This window comes from Trachurus japonicus, chromosome 5 (assembly GCF_045865225.1).
Source record: "Trachurus japonicus isolate A0001 chromosome 5, Traja_1.0".
NCBI classification, from domain to species: domain Eukaryota; kingdom Metazoa; phylum Chordata; class Actinopteri; order Carangiformes; family Carangidae; genus Trachurus; species Trachurus japonicus.
In genome coordinates this window covers 35,403,770-35,423,335 of record NC_140911.1, presented here as the reverse complement: position 1 = coordinate 35,423,335, position 19,566 = coordinate 35,403,770, and the positions used below count along the sequence as shown (strand labels likewise).

Here is a 19,566-nt window from a genome sequence, read left to right as displayed (position 1 = left end):
TTATATTTATGTATCACTTTTTTTCTATTGCAGTGCGTGATTGTAAATGTGAATGTTAATCTTTATTTATTTCATATTTATTTACTAACTTGAAACTTGTTTACTTGAAATCGAAGAAGAAAGTATTAAAGTTTTTGTATTTCCTAAAAAAAAAATACAATAAAGCCTGTGAAAAATGTAATACTATTGTACATTTGTGTCACTTATTCTGACAGAGACAAAATCTGTGAACTTGGATTTATGTTATTGCAGTTACTTTTCTGCCCAAAAGAGGGAGACCTTTCCTTAACAAAGAAGAAGGTCACGTTGGGTCAGTCTGCCTGAAATCTCTTGACAGTTGCATGTAATTTACACCAGGATCATTCATTCTTCATTAATTAATTTGTCATGTGTGGCCTTAATGTTTCGTACGCCGCTGGGTGGAGTCAAACTAAATGAAACCCGACACACTTTTCCCCACAATGCAATTAATTTATCTTTATTAATCTATTTTCACTCTGTCAAAACAAATTGACGATAAAGCATTATATACAAATCATAGCTAAGCTGACAGGCAGTGTAATCGGCACATGCACAACCATACCAGTTCATCTATATTACAAACGGGTTATTAGGAAATCAAACTGGAACAGAAGAGAAAGAGAAGTAAAACATGAAAACATGTACAACCTGGAGTCAACAAGATTTGAGTACTAGCCTATAATACAGCATCTTCAAGACAATTCTTATCAAAACATTTTTACACGAGTGGATTTTTGGTCTTTGAAGGGAATTTTTTTTAATGCCAAGCTCCCAAACTATGCTGTATATATATATTCCTCATTGTGTTGTAGAATTGAACCAGTAATAAATAGCTCACATTTTAATGGTAAAATACAGACTATTTTCAATAGCCTCTAACTATAAGGAGAACATTATTTGACATTTATCTAGCCGAAAACAACTCTAAAATAATCGTGAAGGCAAAATCTATCCCTTGTAACATCAAGACTCGGTTCTAACATTTGTCTACAATAGTATTGGCCAATGAAAACATTAGTTAAGTCTCAGAACAAACATAAAAAGACACAGCAGTACAAACAGTCTAACACCAATCTGAACTTTTTCATCCATGCAGACATACTCACTGTGTTCATTAAACAGGATGTAAGATTTTGCATTCAGTGCAGCGCTCTGGGTCACCACTCATAACGTTGAGATGAACTGATAAAAAACAGGAAAAGTTTCCCTGGGGGTGTGTTAAGAAGCTTTGGTCCCTTATTTTGCTTTGGTCTGTTTATTTTGGTCCAGCACTTTTGGCTTAATGTCTGTGTGTCCTGTCCTGCAGCCTCGCTTCAAAATCCTCAGTTCTCTTGGCTGTGATGTGAAATAGTCCGCCTGTGTGCTCGCTTAGAAATAGAAGTCCTGACTCTGAATCAGTCTCTGGGGTGGTGGTGGTGGGGGGGCAACGTCACCCACTAGCTGCACTCAGGTATTCAGGAGCGTTTCATAATTCAGGTGGAGGAGCGGAGCGTGATATCTGGCGCCCTCTAGAGGTAGTCCAGCTCCAGTGCATGGCTCAGAGCTTCCAGGTCGGCTCGACAGGACACCCTCCAGAACGGCATGTTTTTCTGACAAGACAGAATATAAAAATTTCAGTGAAATATAGATTTAATGTAAAACATGCAAACCTAAGGCAGACACCCTTCAACAGCTTGCAGTTGTGCTGCAGATGTATTACAGATGTAAAATGTGGACTGTGGTTTGGAGCTGGGCTGTAGTGCAGGTTGTTGGCCTATGGTAAATTTGCTGAACTGTCAAAATGCAGGAATTCTGACAATTCTATGCAAACATCAGAAAAACGTCCCAGAATAAAGAAAAAAAAAACAATACCAGACACAGAAGCTGCAGAAATCAGGTGTCTTTTAGGGTTAATCGATTAGGTGTAGCCCATTTTTTATTGGTCACAGTCAAAAAAAAAAGAGGAAAAAAAAGAAAAACAGATTGAGTTATACCTTCTTGGCCACAGTCTCTTCTTCAGCTCCATCTCCTATAACCACATACACTGCTCTCCGACCAAATCTCTGAGAGACACGCTCGAAGCAGCTCTCTTTGCCTTTGAGAAGAGGAAGAATCAGAGTTTCAAATGTTAAATTAATGCATTAAGAGAAACACTTGAGAAAATTTAGAATGGAGATGTTAATTATTTTTGTTAATTATTTTTTCTGTCTCTGTTCCTTCATTCTCAGATGTCCTCACCTGTCTTGGTGGCGCTGTATATGTTCTCTATGGGGAAAGCTGAGCCCAGACCGTACAGTAAGACCTTGGACAGGGCAGGGATGAGCTGGGTGGTGGTCACCAACACATTCACACAGTTCGGCCTGAAACAGGACAGGACAGACACATTTATACAATTGTCCAACCCTGACCAGTGGCGGAGAGTTACTTAGTGCACTGTACTCAAATCCAGTTTTAAGGTTTGTTTACTTGTCTTGAGTATTTTCATTAAACTTTAATTTCATTACATTCCAGAGGGAAAACTAGAATTTCAGCCTCACAGTGGTGTGACTCCTCCAATGGCCACTTTTTGTCTGTCCAGACTCATAAGAGATGTACGGAACTTTGAAGAAATATAATAAGAGGGAATGAAATGTATGTCATTTAATTTAATTTACTGAAATTAAAATACATTAACTTAAAAAATAAATTTAAGTAACTCACTTGATTAAATTACAGAGTTTTACAGAATTACAGAATTATAGAGCTGAATTAATTTAATATTATTAAAACCAATTACAGTAAATCTAACAGAATGATTTTACCCAAACATTAAATTTACTTATATTAAACAAGTTATGTTAATTGAACAAAATTATGTATATAAATAAATTTAAGTTTTCTCAATCAAACTATACTCACAGGTAATTTACTCAAAATAAATTAAATTAAATTCAAGAAAACCTATTAAAAAAAAAAAAAAACTCCTTTTGAGTTAAATCGCCTTAAACTGCAGGACTGTTTATTAGAATATTAAGAAATGAATGCATACACCCTAACAATTTGACCATTGCATAAAATCTAAAATGCAATTCATACAGACAAATTTGATCAGATTGCTTAATTACATTACACTGAGTTACATTTTAAGATTTTGTGCCCATGAAAGCTGTTGGTTATCAGATGTCAGGTGAAGAATTTGCAAATGAAATATATGCTTTGCAAATTAAATATATGTTTAGCCTCTAAAATATGATGAAGCGTTATAGATTATATGACCCAGTTACTGTTATAATTCTAATACTGTATATACCAATTATACTATATCATTTTTTTTTTTTTTTTTTAAAGTATATTTTTTGGCTTTTCATGCCTTTATTTGATAGGACAGTTGAGAGTGTGACAGGAAATGGGAGGCAGAGATGGGGGGAATGACATGCAGGATAGGGCCGTCCGACGCGGGACTCGAACCGGGGCCGCCTGCAGCGAGGACTATAGCCTCAACACATGGGGCGGGTGCTCTACCAACTGAGCTAAACTCCGCCCCTACTATATCATTTTTAAACTACTCTTAGAAGTGGGACTTATTCTGAAAAGCGTTAGGGATTGAGTCAGCTTTTTCATTTTGATAGATAAGTACATTAAGAGAATAATATAGAAAACAATAAACTGTAACTAGTACTTCACCCTTACTCTTTACCAAAGTAAAATAAGTGAGTATGTAAGTGAGTAAGTAGTACTGCAGGTTTTAAAATCATAAACAACACATGCTATTGTATCATCTATGATTCATTGAACTCCTAAATGATGAGGATATGGATGGCGAAGGTCATAATAACACATCATACATCATTGACTGTAGAATCTAATGCAACTGGCTGCCTGATGTACATCAAGCTGTTGCAGCACAAACTGACCTTGAGTTGATGAGAGCCAGGGCTTTGAGTGCTTGAGTCAGCCACAGGTCGGTCAGGACCTCCATCTCTCTCCTCAGCTGTAACCACTCGTCTCGCTTGGGGCTGCCCAGCAAACCTGAGCATCAGTGAGAGGCACAAACCTAATGGTCAGTAATTAACCAGCGGTGATCTAGACCTTTACAGGCCAAAAGCATAAACGTCTTTATTTGATGAGATGTTACAGCGCTGTATTTTGACAGCAGCACTGACTGCAGTCCCTGGATGCACGTTTCTCACACAACACCCTCTTGCCAAAATCTCTGACACATGGTTTCCAGCTGATCTGAGGCAACCAGATGTAATCAGTAGTGCCTATACTCATACAGTGCAGTGCATAAAGGTTTAAGCTGAACAACAGCTTCTGATTCATGATCCCAGCTGACAAACAAACCTGTCTGGTTCCTTTTAGTCCTTTTAAGCAGATCCAGATTCAGTTAATACAACTGGTTCTACCTCAGTAATTAAATATTTTCTTACAAAGGGTTTTTTTTTTTTTTTTTGGCAAGTGCAGGCGTTCATCTTTGTGTTCCCGTTGCATTTTGTTCCAACTTCCTCAACAGCGGTTTGGTTGCTGATCAAACTGGAGCTTCTACAATATAAATACACCTTTCTGAAGAGGGCCTACAGTTTGGAGTTGTACCTCAAAGTTATTGGTAAATGTACACAATTACTTCACTTTTTTTAGCCTTTTTGTTGCACCTATAGGAAATATATATAGGATCACCTTTGTCTCATTATTGTTATCATTACTTTTTTTCTTCTTCTTTTTTTTTTATTACTGGTGTATTTTTTTGTCATTTGTTAGTTAAAGATGAGAGGGACAAAGGGATTCAACACTCCTGTATTAATTCAATTATATGCTATGTACTTCCTCCTTTATGTTCAGATATTGACTGAATCCAGCAAGGGGAGGGGAGGGGAGGGGAGGGGATCAAGCCAGAGGGGTAAGGGTGGTATTGGTGGGATAAGGGTGGGACAATAGCTCACATATTCATTATATATATACATTTTATGTATGTACGATCTACAGTGGTATATGTCAATGTCATCATGTCATGTCAATTATGTGGCTGTGAATATGATTTAATGTGGGTACATTGTAAAAGGGGGAGGGGGGGTGAAATAATAAAAACTTGATAAAAAAAAAACCTATAGGAAATATATAAATATAAGATATAGGTAACACTTTAGATTAGGGAACACATATTCACCATTAACTAGGTGGTTATTAATATGCATATAAGTAACTTACTAGCTCCTTATTAGTAATTATTAAGCACGTATTAACACCTTATTCTACATCGTCTTATTCTACCTTAAGATTTTTCCTGATATTAACTCCTAATTATGGCTTATTCATTGTAAATGAATGCATTAATGCTATACTAATTTAGAGTGATGAAGGAAGAATTACTGTTCTTGTGCTACTGCCCCTGTACAAGGCCCCAATAACCCACTGGTTATTCACATCATTATTCAGAAACAACAATGCATTCATTTACAATGAATAAGCCATAATTAGGAGTTAATATCAGGAAAAATCTTAATTCATGGTGTAATAAAGCTATGTTGAATAAGGTGTTAATACATGCTTAATAATTACTAATAAGGAGCTAGTAAGCTACTTATATGCATATTAATAAGCACCTACTGTAGTTAATGGTGAATATGATATGTGTTCCCTAATCTAAAGTGTTACCAAGATATTTACTGTATATCGTGTGACATTTAAGTGAAGTAGCAGCTTACCCCCAACATTATTCTTGTATGTGTTATAGATCTCCTTGACCCTTCGGTATCTGAAGGCCAGTTTCCTCATCCAGTCCACCCCTCCATGGACGCCTGAGCCCAGGCACAGAGAGCCGGCGCCCGCTGGGCTCTGGAAGCCGTCGGACCCAAAGTTGTAAGTGCTGCAGGATCACAATACAGACAGTCAATGTAATTTTCCTGGACAACTCATAAAAGCACTATGGCCCATATATTTTCTAGATACAGGGGAATTGATTCAAGCTATTCTGGCTATGAACAAGAAGGCAGCGCTGAAACCATTCATCAAATCTAGGTGCGTGGGCCAATGTGACCACAAGAATTTCAGGGACAAGAAAAGCTCTCAAATTGAATGTAGCCGTGAATGAAGTTTTGTCAGTGGGAGAGCATTAAGTACAAATATTTAACAGTGGGAGGATCAATAGAAAGAAATCTTTCAAACAGAAAAATGTAGAGTTCAGTAAAATAAATACCTACATCAGAAAAGTACTTTAGTACAGTCTGGCTCTTTCTCAAATCACTCTTAGAAGTATCCCAGAGTGCTACAACAAGTTTATGCAATAAAACGTCTGGACTGAGGGAGACAGAGGGAATTATAAAGAGATATTTTGATGAGAAGTGAAAGCATTTCATAATCCTGTGACATACTATATGGCTGTAGATGTCAGGGAAATAAAAGACATGCACAGGCTTGCATGCATGAACACACACACACACACACACACACACACACACACACACACACACACACACACACACACACACACACAGACAGAAGTACTCTTCATCTCATCTCCCTGCCTATTTCCTCCTGCGCACTAAAACCCAGAGGGCAAGTCTGGTTCACAAACCGCAGCTGAACTGTCTCTCGGCAGAGCTTTAAGTACAGTCACACAGTAGAAGCTTTACCTTAGGTCCTGCCCGTTGTCGTCTGATGCCACGTCATCAATATGAACCTGGTCACATTCCTGGGGAATTAAAAGGAGAGCGGATATATCAAGAGATCAGTTTCAGAGTGGAGGCCTGTGCAGGCAGGTCTCCACTCTTTAGGGGAGCCTCTGGGAGTAATAGCAGCTCAAATAAAAAAAAGAGCTAAAATAAAAGACAAGAATGGAAGGAAATAAGGTCTCAGGACATGGTAGAGTATAGGACAGTCAATGAGTTTGTGCAAACCTAAATCTACATGTAACATTTTGGTAAAAAACATCTTTTAAGAATGGCCTATTGTCTCTGACATGCACAGCAATGTGCATGTTGTTCCTCTCAATTGGACATGAATACAACCAACCAAACCACAGGGATTAAAACCACATTGCATCTTAAAACATGTGGCCACAGCCAAAACACCTTAAGCAATACGCAGCTAAATCAGGAACTTGAAAACAGTTATTAAAATTGGATATGTTGAACAAAACAAAACCAAGGAGCAGAACTCAATCATCACAGGTCAAAAAAATACAACACACAAGTTTCTCGAAAACATAAAACAACAACAACAACAAAAGAAAACAATGAAAAAAATCCCAAGATTGCGCTTCTTTCTCTACAGCCACGCACATATACGTGCAAAAACAGAGGCCTAGTCTAACTCCCTATTGTCACACAGCGACCCAGAACAGACAGGCTCTCCTATCACCTTTCAGCCGGATGGAGACGCTACCTCATCTTCCCTCCACCTCGACATAGTTCAGCTCCCAAGAGCAACAACTCAGCTCCCACTCAGGTGCAGAGATGCTACGACTGACCAAACAATGCAAACCATCCTTTCACACAGTCCACAAACATACTCGTACTTCAACAACAACAATCTAATCATTTCTTAATGAGGCTGTCTTTTGCACTTACAATTACCTCTGATGCATGACAGCGGCACCACCACCCGCAACTGCTTGTGCAGCTACTGATACATAAGGGGGACAAGACAATTGTACCTCAAGGCTTAACAGCAGTTGTCAGCCAACTATTACCTACAGCTTTAGAGATTTTCTGGGCCTTGACGACAAAAGAGGGGATAAAAACCGGGTTTGCAAATGGCTTTGTTGGCTCCTTTCCCTCGTCTTGGACTATTCTTCCTCCCATTTGACTAATTTTCCTCTCAGATACTCAGACACACACCTATAATTACAGCACAAAGTGTGCTTGTTCTCTCTCCCCTGCACTCTCTAATCCTTTTTCTTTGTCAGAACAAGGCAGAGGAATGCAGGATGAAAAACATGTGGACTGTTCAGTCAGTCAATCGCAGGTAGTAAAACCCTTTCATCTTATGTCGAGGTCACCTCAATACCCCAGTGTGGAGGATTCAGAGGCAGCAGGTTTGGGTCTAACTCTGAGAACACTTATGCCAGCAGTTAACAACCCCTCCTTTTAGTATTCTTGCTGTACCGTCACTTCAGGAAGGGAAATTGTTTGGAAAATGCTGTAGTAACAGTTCATACAAGATAGATGTTGTGTGAGGGGATTTCTACAATGCCAGCCACTGTGCTTTATGCCAGGTAAGAAAACAGCACCCAAATGTCAAACTTTTTGCTGGGAAGGTTTTCTAGTCAGCCATATGCCAGTTTACACCAGTGGGTATGCTCTCACTGCTGCTATTTTCCAAATTACTGGAAAAAGTCTTATGATTATTGCAAAAAAATATGAGATGAAGTGTGCTGTGAGGAGTAGGTGAATAAGTAGTGAGATTTTTTGGGTGGCAGGAAGGCATGGTTTCTCAGATACAAGTCTGAGGGATCAGGTAGTCAACAGAGCAAAATGAAACCTAGCAGTGTTCTGAATTTCCTCAAATTAATTGACAAAAAAAGAAACTAACCTCCAGGTCATTGAAGAAGAGTCTCGAGTCGGCCAGATTGAAGATCATCTCCTCCATCCACAAACCCAGAGACACGGCCTTTGAGGAGTCCTGATGCACACACAGAAACGCAAACGCACACAATAAGTACATTTAGTGTGTCTTTAGCGTGGATTCACTGTTTATGTGTTTAAGTCTTAAGGCATTCTCAGCATATGTTTTCTGTGGAAACAAGTTTCCCCTCAGGCAGCATTAAGACTGTCAACCAGAGTCATGCACAACTTTTTAATGAAAGAAAACTGGTTTGACCTACATTTAAAATGATGTAAGAGGAACCGCTCTCTATCACTTCAGGCGCCTGCACCCTTGATAGTTTGTTAATTTATAATAAAATCATGAGCTCTGACTGAGATTGATGGCCTAAGAGGCTTGGTATTTGGAGAATTATCAGTTAAATTGGACTGTGGAACATCATTATTCTGTGTCTTGTAAGTGCAGCTGCCTGTTTGTCTCCGAACTGTCTTCACCTTACGTCTGCAAACTCATCAACTGGACTGACACAAACAGGTTTCAAGGAAGAGGCAAGTGTGAATGTGTATGTGTCAGTCAAACACTCTGCTGATTCTTATCTGTACCGTCTCTGCTGACTTTTCTTTTTTGCATTTTGGCTCTCTATAATCCAACCTAAATTTGCTCTAATACATTTATGCATTTCAATAAACTTAGCACAAACTCATTATTACATTAAATCAGTTAAATCCCAGCTCCTAAACTACAGCTACATCTAAGCATCGAGCCCACATGCATGCAAGTGAAGCAGCGCTTTCAACTAAATGCTAAGAGTAGTTTATCTTGCAAGCATGCTAACATTTGCAAACGTGCACTACAGTACAATATCATCCTTTGCAATAGTATTTCAAAGGAGGTTAAATCGAAAGCAACTGGACTTAGTTATTTGTCTGTTCCTAGACAAATAACTAAGTCCAGTTGCTTTCGATTTAACCTCCTTTGAAACATCCTTTGCAATATAGTAAGTATAAGGATGCCATTAGCCTATTAGCAGGTATTTGATGATAAATCATAACTGGACAAATTAAAGATTTGAACCAGATTATTATCAGATCAAGATAGCATTAGAGCTGCAACGATGAGACATTGATCAACAGGGAACAAGCAGGCATCATATGATCCCCGATACTGTAGATCATTTTACTTTTTTTTCACTTGCTGGTTTTCAGTGTCATGTTAATTGTCTACTTTAGAATATACTGTAATCTAGAAAATACACAGCAGATCCACTCATACTAACAAATAATGTTGGATGCAGCCCCATTCATTAGAATTAATCCCTTGGGCACAATGGAACTCTAATGTCAATCCAGCAGATTGACATTTGACATGGTCTTTGAGGTATATCAGTGTGGACCAAAGTGGTAAACAAACATCATTACATGTGGGGAAAGATGGATACATACTTAATGTTAACAACACATCACACTCTGTCAAATTTCAAGATTTTGCTAATTAACTTTTGCATAGGGAAATAAATCAAATAGCTAAAACTAAGAGGATTCTCTGAAAAAGTGAAGTGAAGTGGAGTTAGCTGTTTAAAAAGCATAATGTAGATTTAATTTGAAATGTTCTGGTTGGTTATCTGAGGAAAAAGGTGTCTCATATTGGGCTCTTTCAACTAAATAAAAACCTCACATCACCCAGTTTCTCTGCTTTTTTTTCTCTTGTATGGAAAAAAACAAACCTGGCAACCGTGTGACACCTGCTTACAGTACCTCAGTGATGTTTCTAATAAGCAAATTTTAAACCACCACCGGGATCAACCCATAACTCTAAATGTGTAACCTGTCAGACTGACAAGCAGCATGGGCGTGCTGTCATCAACTACAAAAGAAGGTGTATGTGTGTGTGTGTGTGTGTGTGTGCGTGTGCGCGCGTGCACATGGTATTGTTTTGATGGCAGCAGTGGCTTGTCTCTGCCAGCGAGATGGGAGAAGCAGAAGGGTGTCAGCCAAAGGTGAACACTAGATTAGTGCATCTGAAATGACAAGCAGAGCTGTCTCCTGGCTCTGAGTTTTAGAGATGGGCTTGATGACACAAGCAGGGTAAATTATGAAAATTACAAAATAGCCTTCTCTGGAAAAAGGTGTAAAGATAAAAAAAAGGGGGTAATTAAGGATGAAGGGCGGCAAAAGTTCAACAGGAGGAGTAGGACGTCAAGAAAAGAAAAGAGACAATGACGAGGGGCAGGGTTTGGAAAAGGAAGAGATGAATGCAAAGGATGAATAGGGAGAGGTTTAAGGCTTAGGAGAGGTTTGTTCTGCTTGTCTCATAATTGAAATAATGATCTGTAATCACCTTCCTCCATAGACCAAAGCTGCTTCTGTACAGAGACAAACAAAAGCCTCTGTCTGGTTATCTAAGAATTTAAGAGAAAAGACACCAAAAGCATTCACTTCCTACCTACTCCTTCTATTTACAAGAGACGAGTTAGGAAAGAAAATTCACACACTAAATGACAGAGTCGGGTGCAATATGATAGATGAGATAATGGAAGACCTGTAACAGAGTTGGGGGGGGGGGTTCTCTGCTCACCAAACTGGTGAAAACAACTGTCTCTCAACACACGCATTATTCTTTCCTGCATGTTGGGCCCAGACTTGTCTTCATGTGTAGATCCAAACATTTGTTCATCATAAGGGTTTAACATGTTGACCCTAATGGGACGAGCCAGGCTGTTAAAAGCCGGGGGGACACAGGCCGATACAGCTAATCCGAGATAATTAATGCCAGAATAAAATATATCAATGTTGTCATAGTAGGACAAGTTAGCTGCAAATTTGGGAGGGAGGAGAAAAATAAGCTGCCTTGACGCTTTGGACTGTTAATCTGTTTTTCTGCTGTCACTCATGCAACTCTTCTGCTGCATGTCTGAGTTTTGATGTCAGAGTCTGTCCAACTGAGCTTCCCTGGATCCAGCAGCGGGGTGTTTTGGGTGGTGGGAGGAATCAGGAATTTCTGGCACATGAGTCACATTTCAACACATCTACTCTCTTGCTCTCTGTCTCTGTCTCTCTCTCTCTCTCTTCGTGGCTAGAAAGAAAGAAAAAGAAACAACGGCATGCATGGCCTGCCGGGGGCTGAACCGATCAGAAACGGTGCTCTCAAACTCCCATCAGCCTTGTGTCAACCCGCAGGGGGACCGTGAGAATTCAAAACACAGATCCCCGGCCAAAAACAAGAAACACACCACTGTCCGCCCCCCCGCCCCCCCTCCTTGTCAGCTGCCGGTCTGTTATGTAAAGGTCCCGCTGGCTGTCAATCACGCCGCAGGATGCTGGGGTAGCTAAACAACCCCGGTGCATTATGAAAAGAAACAAGAGGGCAGAAAGGCAAAACAGCCAGCGTGTGAAAATGCTCAGGGATGAGACCCGAAGGTCGTGGACTCAGCTTCAGGCGGCCAACTCTCTGACTGTTAGTCAAATAAGCACTCGGTCGCAGAAAACAAAGGGTCAATTGACTACGGCACGGTTACAATGGTTTTGTTGTTATGAGGATTTTGTGCTAAACGGTGCCTACCTGCTTACCGCATAATTAACAGCTGTCAAGGCGTGATGAGCTACAGCATGTACTTCTAACCGTAAATGACAGAGGGAGGGGTTGTAGCAGCGTACCTTGCCAAATCTGGAGGAGAAGGTTCCCGTGAGGAGCGAATGGAAAATGATGATGGTTTCATCCAGGTCCCAGATAAACACCCGCTGCAGTGAAATAACAGATATGTAATGTTAACCTCGTGAAAGTTTATGTGTGTGTATCTGAGGGAGAGAGAGAAAGATAAATATTGTAGAGAAATGCTGATAATTTTCAACAGTTTACCTCTATATCAGAGTCCAGAGGTGGAGTGGGGTCACTCGCTCTTTTCCTCCCTCTCAACTTCCCATCTGACCCCCTCCGTGCTGCGACCCCCTCCTCTTTACCTGGTGTGGGGGGGCTGGGCGGTGCATGATACTCGCCTATAATAACACACCCACATACAACAGAAGATGATCAGTCAGTACAAAACAACTCTGTATTTATTGAATCAACAGCATATTAGCCATGCAGGAGAGTCAATGTTGTTTTAATCTTATCATAATAATAGTAGGCCTAATTTGCTTTATTTATATTGAACTGTTCATACAAGACATGGCACACATCAAGCGTTTCACATCAACACTATCAGAATGTGCATCATTTATTTAAGAGGAGACACTACAGGTGAATAGGGTAAAAATGTTAAATAACAGATATCACCATGAAACTTCCCAAGTTTATCACTGACATGAAGACAAATATTTTTTGTATTACAAGTTTTGTCAAATGTTATGTTTAAATATGTAAATGAGGCAATATCTGTTGAAATTTGTGCTAATTTGCATACATTTCCAGAACTGAAATCTGAAAAATTGATAAAGCCACTTTCAAAATTCTTGTTTTATTTTGTTGACATATTAGAGTCAGAAGTTTTTACAGAGGGGATTTTGGATATCTCTTTTTTGTCACTTTGTAAATGAGAAAATACTGTCACCAGCCCCCCAAAAAATCCAATTTGGCCATGTTTTTAGGAATAAAATGTTGTATAAATCAGGCTTTGAATGATATATCAACAATCCCCTCTGTAAAAACCTTCAGAATACAGACAGGAATAAAACTGGAAGGTTTGGTGTCTCTAAGTGCTGCTGAAGTGGAGATTTCAGGCTCAGAGTCTGAGGAAAAACTCATTTTGAGAAAATGGCCTTTGAAGACTTGTACTGTAAAATTCCATAGATTGTTCATGTAATACATACGTTTACGATTGGTTGCGGATACGGAGGAAATGACAATTTTTGGAGACTATGTAATTGTTCAGGAGAGAGAGAGCTTTACAATGATACCTAACATGACATGGGTCAGACAACAGACACAGCACAGTTTGTCACCGTAGCATGTTAACTTTTGGTGAATTTACTGTAGGAGAAATCTACCAACAAAAGAGACAAAATGAAGTAAAATAACCACCTTAATGTGGATGTTCTACCATTTCTTTTGACTTTTCTGAAAGAATACATATTAAGGAAGAAAAATAGGCCAAAATCTCAAAATTGATCAGTGCATGAAAAAACTGTGTTTTGGCCTGTAGTGTCTCAATTCCCTGGAATGTTTAAGTACCTCTAACTTGTGTAATTATGTGGCCAGATTTGTCATAACCAACCAAACAGTTTACAGTAGACGACAGAGCTGTTGCTCCTTACCTGTGTGTGACTCTGGGCTGTGATTGGGCAGCATGACAGGGTGCTCTGGGTGCTGATAGGCTAGTGGAGCCGTGATGGCAGCAGGGCTGATGTTGCTGCTGGTGATGTAGGGGCTGTTGTAGTGATGTGAGTTGTAATACGGAGAGTACTGACTCTGCGTGTAATTTGAGTACGCTGAAAACTCCTGTCGACAACACAAGCGATGACAATGCAGTAGCTGGTCAGTAACAACAAAATATGCGCATTTTTCTCCGAGAAACGGTGGGACTGACTGACTGAAGTGAGACGTTAGATGATTTCTACAGATGTCTTGGCAGAAAGAAATGTTGAGGTTGGATTACTCACTTGTTGGGTATGGTTGAAAGGGGCTGAACTGGAGATTGCATGGGTGCCTTGAAAAATTCCAGATGAAATACCACCACCTGAAAAATGAGGTGAAGACAAAGGTCAAACTGTCAGGTCATAATCAATTACATAAAAAACATAAACCTAAAAAATAATTACAAGGTACAGATCGGTGGGAAATTATAATCTAATGTGACTCGGCAGATGATATAACTCATCCGACCGGACTAATAAGCAGTAAACTTTATCTCATTCCTCAGTGACAGCTCAGTGCCACAAGTGCAATTTATGTCTGACACAACAATACAGGTGGGAAAGTCTGCTGCCTCTGTCGCTGCCCTGGTTGTCTCGTCTTAGTCTAATCAGGCCAAGAGAGTGATATCTTCCTCCAAGCAAATTTCTTCCCCCACAGTGACGCCGTCTCATCCTGCAGCTTCCTGTCAAGTCTGTCCATACTGTTCTTTTGTCTGATTAATTCTTTCTCCTGTAATCTTATCACTTCCACCCGCGTATGAACTTTTGACACCAGTTGGGCAAAAGAGTTCACTGTGTGTGGCTCCTCATTAAAAACGTATAACTTCCCGACGGCATCTTGTAGTGAGATTAAATCAGAGCTCACCTTGAGGAGACCGTATAGGTGATTTATACCCTCTACTTTAATCAGTCAAAACGATAAAAGGCAGTTTTTCACTCATGTGAAAGACTCTCCACAGCTATGACATCAGCTGTAGGAAATTAGACCTGTATCTAGACACAGCCGTGCATTGAGCTACATGCCAATGTCCTTATAATGACAATGCGCACATCCTAATGTTTAACAAACATAGCTTTTATCATATTCACCATCATATTATTATTAGTTTAGTTGAAACGGGACTCCACATATTCATGAACATACCAAAAAACAATTATTTGATATGTACATATGTCAGATTTAGCTCAAGAGCTCATTTCCATACTAGTCATCATCTTATATTAGTTTAGTGTGTTAGCATGGTTAGCAAGTACAGATGAGGCGGATGGAAATGTCATTAGTTTGTCAGGGATCTGGTCACGAAATAAAGCTTTTGGTCAAAATTTTGTAAGGAAATGAAAAGTTGAAGAATCACCAAACTCTGCACCTCGGTGGCTCACATTGTAGCGCACATTCAGTTGAAGCTAAATCCTGACCAAGCCTAGAATCCAACCTGCAGCCCTTTGTTGCTTGTCATCCCCCCGGCCCCTTGCTCTATACCAACTTTCACTGTCCTTCTACAATAAAGGTACAAAAGCCTCCCAAAGAAATTTTTAAAGATCACTTTAAAACTTTAATGTCAGAATATTAATTATCTTTTTTGCCTAATCACAAATTTATTTGTGATGTTAGATTTTCCTCAAAATAGCTCATGTCCACATATACAGTATTATCTCTTTGTCTTCAGTCTCTAAATTTATTAGGATTCATCTTCTGGGAACTACACGTGAACAGTGGCATCAAAAGTCTGAAACAGAGTGGTCTCATCTTGTTTATACCACACCGCGTGAATAAATTCTACGAGATTATGAAATATCTCAGTGTCTAAGTGAACATTTTGACCTGCAGGCTGCTGGATAAGACGGAGTAAAGTTGGAGCATTATTAAAGTCAGACGTGAGCAACACTGCTAGTTTGGCTCAGGAATACCAGCAGGACCAGTCTGAGCACACACCGTGTAATATCTAACTTCAGGAAAAACATCCAGACAGGCAACATTAGTTAGACACTGTCTGACTTTTGCTTACACAGATGATTGTGTGTGCATTGTAATTGGATTATCTGTATTCAAACAGAAAATAGGTCAACTGACATTCGCAAATAACTTAATGGTTTCCAACTGTGGTGTTTATTGAATGGGTGGTTTTTGCAACATACATCAGGAATGAACAGTTAATATAATGTGGTTTAAGTAATCACACACCATGGTTTTAAAGTTGATTTAGCATTCTTCTCTGAGATGGACTTAACCTGCAGGTTCTGACTGATGTCTGTACAATGTTTCCCCCCTGTGATAATAAAATTTTATGTTCCTCTTTTCTGATACGACTCGAACTGCCCTGAAACATTTTTTTAAGACAGCATTTCCTGCTGTCTACATCCCATAATTTCATCGGTCCACTGCTGCTCTCTCTTGCTCCCCATTTCTTCCTCTCCCCTCCACAGTGCATGACAAACAGGAGAATAATGACTCAATGGAAGAACCACAGTGAAACCTCCCAACAGTCTTCAAAGCGACTAAAGGAGGTCTCTTGAGTAAACACAAAAAGGCTCCCATAGTCCCCATTTGGTTTCAGTTGTACACACAGCATAGAGTATGCCTTTCACTGGCTTTTTGTGGGGTGTCTGCGTGTGTGCGTGTGCCCATTTGAGTGTACTGTACAATGGCTGACATGGAAACATTCTGAAATCCTACAAACATTTGGTTGTTATGGCAGTTTATTCTCTTTTGAAGTTTGCAGTTAATGATTTATGCATACAAATATTCAAACAAATTTATTTTGTTTGGGAACAGTGTCCTTCAAACTGAGAATGCCCTCCATTTAAAAAAAATGTTTGTTGGTTCAGCACAGCAGCCTTACACTATAGTGGAGCACATTCATAGAAAACTGTGTTGTTTGTAAGAGGTTTCATCAAAAGTGTGTTTAAATGAATATTTACATTCCTGTATAATGTCTGACATCTGAATATTCCCTTAAAGGTATTCAGAGAAGAAAAATTAGTGTAATAACTCATCTATCAGACGAGACGATGTAGCCCAAACTTTGGGCAAAATTCTATTTTTCGAGTAAATCCGGGATGAAAGTGGGGTAGTTTTTTTTGCATTGGATAATGCAGGCACACGGATTATGTGTCACGTTGCTCACGATTCATCACCTTCATCACCACTGATATTGGATCCATCATCTGTCAATCAAACGTCTGAGACACACACACACACACACACACACACACACACACACACACACACCAAGCTCGGTCTCGCCTCAAACATTGAATATCCCGTCCGCTCGATAACAACCAATCAAATGTGTTTCCTTACTCGGTGAAACTCGTACAAGGTGGCGTGACAAACAGGACAAACAGCCATTTCTGACCACCTTTAAAGAGGGAGTAATATGGAAAAATGGAAGAATAACGGAACAACTTAAAAGTCATTGATCAGGCATCATATCTGTGGGTTTTGAACGTTTGATGTCACCAACATGGCTCTGGGACTTTTCTCATCAGTAGATTAATCTAAAATTAAAATAATCTAGAGTTGTAGACTTGATGACAACCAGTAAAACATAGGCCTAACCTGCAAAATTAAGGTTCAGTAATAGACTGGAATTCTCCACAAACTTACTGTAAAATAGTGTTTATTTGTTTTTGGTGTAAAGGTGGAACCCATCAAACCTAGGTAATAAACAAAAAAAAGCCAATTTGTGATAAAACTGGAGAAACACTCTCCTTGAAGATTACTAAGCAGATGCTGTTTGAATGATTGGTCCATTATAATAGAGACACGCTCATATTCCAGGTCTGAAAGCACCAAGAGCATTGCACTGTAAAATCTAGGGTATACACATGATGGAAATACAATGTGTCCACACTTCATATGTTTACTGTTCTGTGGTGTTTTGTCTCTCCTTTGTCTGACCCACACAGTGGAAAGAGGGTCATCCCCCGTCTGCAACATTAAACCGACTCACCCCTCCGTAAAATGCACCTTAACCTCTCCCCTCTCACACACAAGGTCAATTTCACGCTGCTTTCAAAGCCATAAAGTCGCACTGAGCGAGTCATGCTTTGGGCGCCGGACGACTGAGGAATGTGTGCAACACAGATACACATATACACGTATACGCACACAATCACAAACACACACACACACTGAGCCATGCGTGGGTAGATCACTGCACACACTCCCAAGCATACCACGTCTTCATCTGAGCATTTGCTTTTTGGCACACCCTGTACCCATCTTTTGTTTTCTCCATTATTCTGTTTTTTTTTTCATCTCTTCCATCCCCGTTATTTCTCTTCCTTTCTATCTGTTTTCTTACTCTCTTTTTTCTCTGTAAAAGACACAAGCGCTTGCATGCTGTGTTGTTGGTCTGAGTGGAGAAAGGGGGCCTGACCCCCAGAAAAGAGGAGGGGTGGGGAGACTTTTGACGCCAGGAGTCCAGACCGCAGCTAATGGAGAACAGGTGTGGCAGAGAGGAGAAGGAGAAGAGAAGAGAGTAGAGGAAAGGAGAGAAAGATGATGAGAGGGGCGAAAGGAGAACAGCGAGGGAAAGAGAAAAAAAAAGAGAGGCTAAGAGAAACGGATGGAAAGATGAGGACAGGAGAGGTGGGTAGAAAGGAGGGGAGGAAAAGAAAGGAGGAATAAAAGAGTTGAGGATGACAGCATGAGGAAGGATGCTCCTTTCACGTCCAAGTGTGTGTTCTTACACTCAGCACGTACAGTGTTGTGTTCAGACTAACCGTGTGTGTGCGAGTAGCTGTAGAGGCTCTGACTGGGAGGAGTGCTGCTGAAGTTGGAGTATCCCAACAGTCCCGTCTGTCCCGGGGAGTGACTCAGGCCGTCCTCTGTTTTTATGTCTACAGACAGAGGAGGAGATTGAACATGCAGTGACAGAGACATCCATTTGTAAACAGCTGATATTTTAGTATAATATCCCTTCAAACACAGAAACAATGCATGTTGTCACTCACTGTATGATGGCATGCTGTAGCCCTGTGTGTGAGTGTAAGGTGTGTATGGTCCTGCGGGCTGCAGGGTGGGGCTGTACTGGGTCTGTCCATATGCAGCCATGACACGTTTATTCTGAGGGAAGAAATAAGGAGGAAGCTTATGATGACAGATTCCGCTTTGTTTTGTCATGAGTTTAGTACAAATCTATTTCTTTTACAGCCTAAATGAAAACTCAGTCCAACAAATGGAACAAAGAAAAATCTACTTTTGCTATGAAACAATTATGAAAATATTGTTAAAGGACAAGAATTTTTTAACAGTTCTTAATCGGGCAAACTTGTCTTACATGTCTTACAATCTTATCTTACACTGTATAAAGCTACATCACTCAGAGGGATATTACAATTCAAATGTGATTTTAAAGGATAATTACAAGTTTTTACAGCATAAAATACGATCATTTACTCACCCAGATAACTTTGGTGTCATTACAAGTCGTTCCGACGAAATTAGATCCAGCCGAGAGCCGCGTATATCCGTATAATGCGAGTCTACGGGCAGCGGAACGCAGCCTATAAATAACACATTATCTGCCACGAAACTCGTTCATTTCACCAATATTTAGTTATGATATGCTAGTCCTATTCCCCTCTGAGTCCGGGGTTAGCTGTTATCAACATCCGGGGTCTGTAGGTTGACCTACTGACCTCTGACCTGGATGATGTCATCTCCGACCACTGCCCGGCTCATTCTGATAAT

General features: G+C 39.9%; 1 protein-coding gene across 1 annotated transcript; it reads right to left on the bottom strand.

The window, feature by feature from the left end:
* Positions 1–462: 462 nt before the first annotated feature.
* Positions 463–18,933, bottom strand: eya2 (EYA transcriptional coactivator and phosphatase 2). Its single transcript, XM_085777701.1, has 13 exons — positions 18,828–18,933; positions 18,597–18,713; positions 14,115–14,191; positions 13,770–13,953; positions 12,376–12,512; positions 12,174–12,257; positions 8,509–8,598; positions 6,609–6,667; positions 5,682–5,842; positions 3,894–4,008; positions 2,239–2,360; positions 1,995–2,095; positions 463–1,610 (listed from the first exon to the last, which is right to left on the bottom strand). Exons 1-13 carry the CDS (start codon positions 18,925–18,927, stop codon positions 1,530–1,532), a joined length of 1,428 nt encoding a protein of 475 aa, XP_085633827.1. The 5' UTR covers positions 18,928–18,933; the 3' UTR covers positions 463–1,529.
* Between the last annotated feature and the right edge of the window lie 633 nt (positions 18,934–19,566).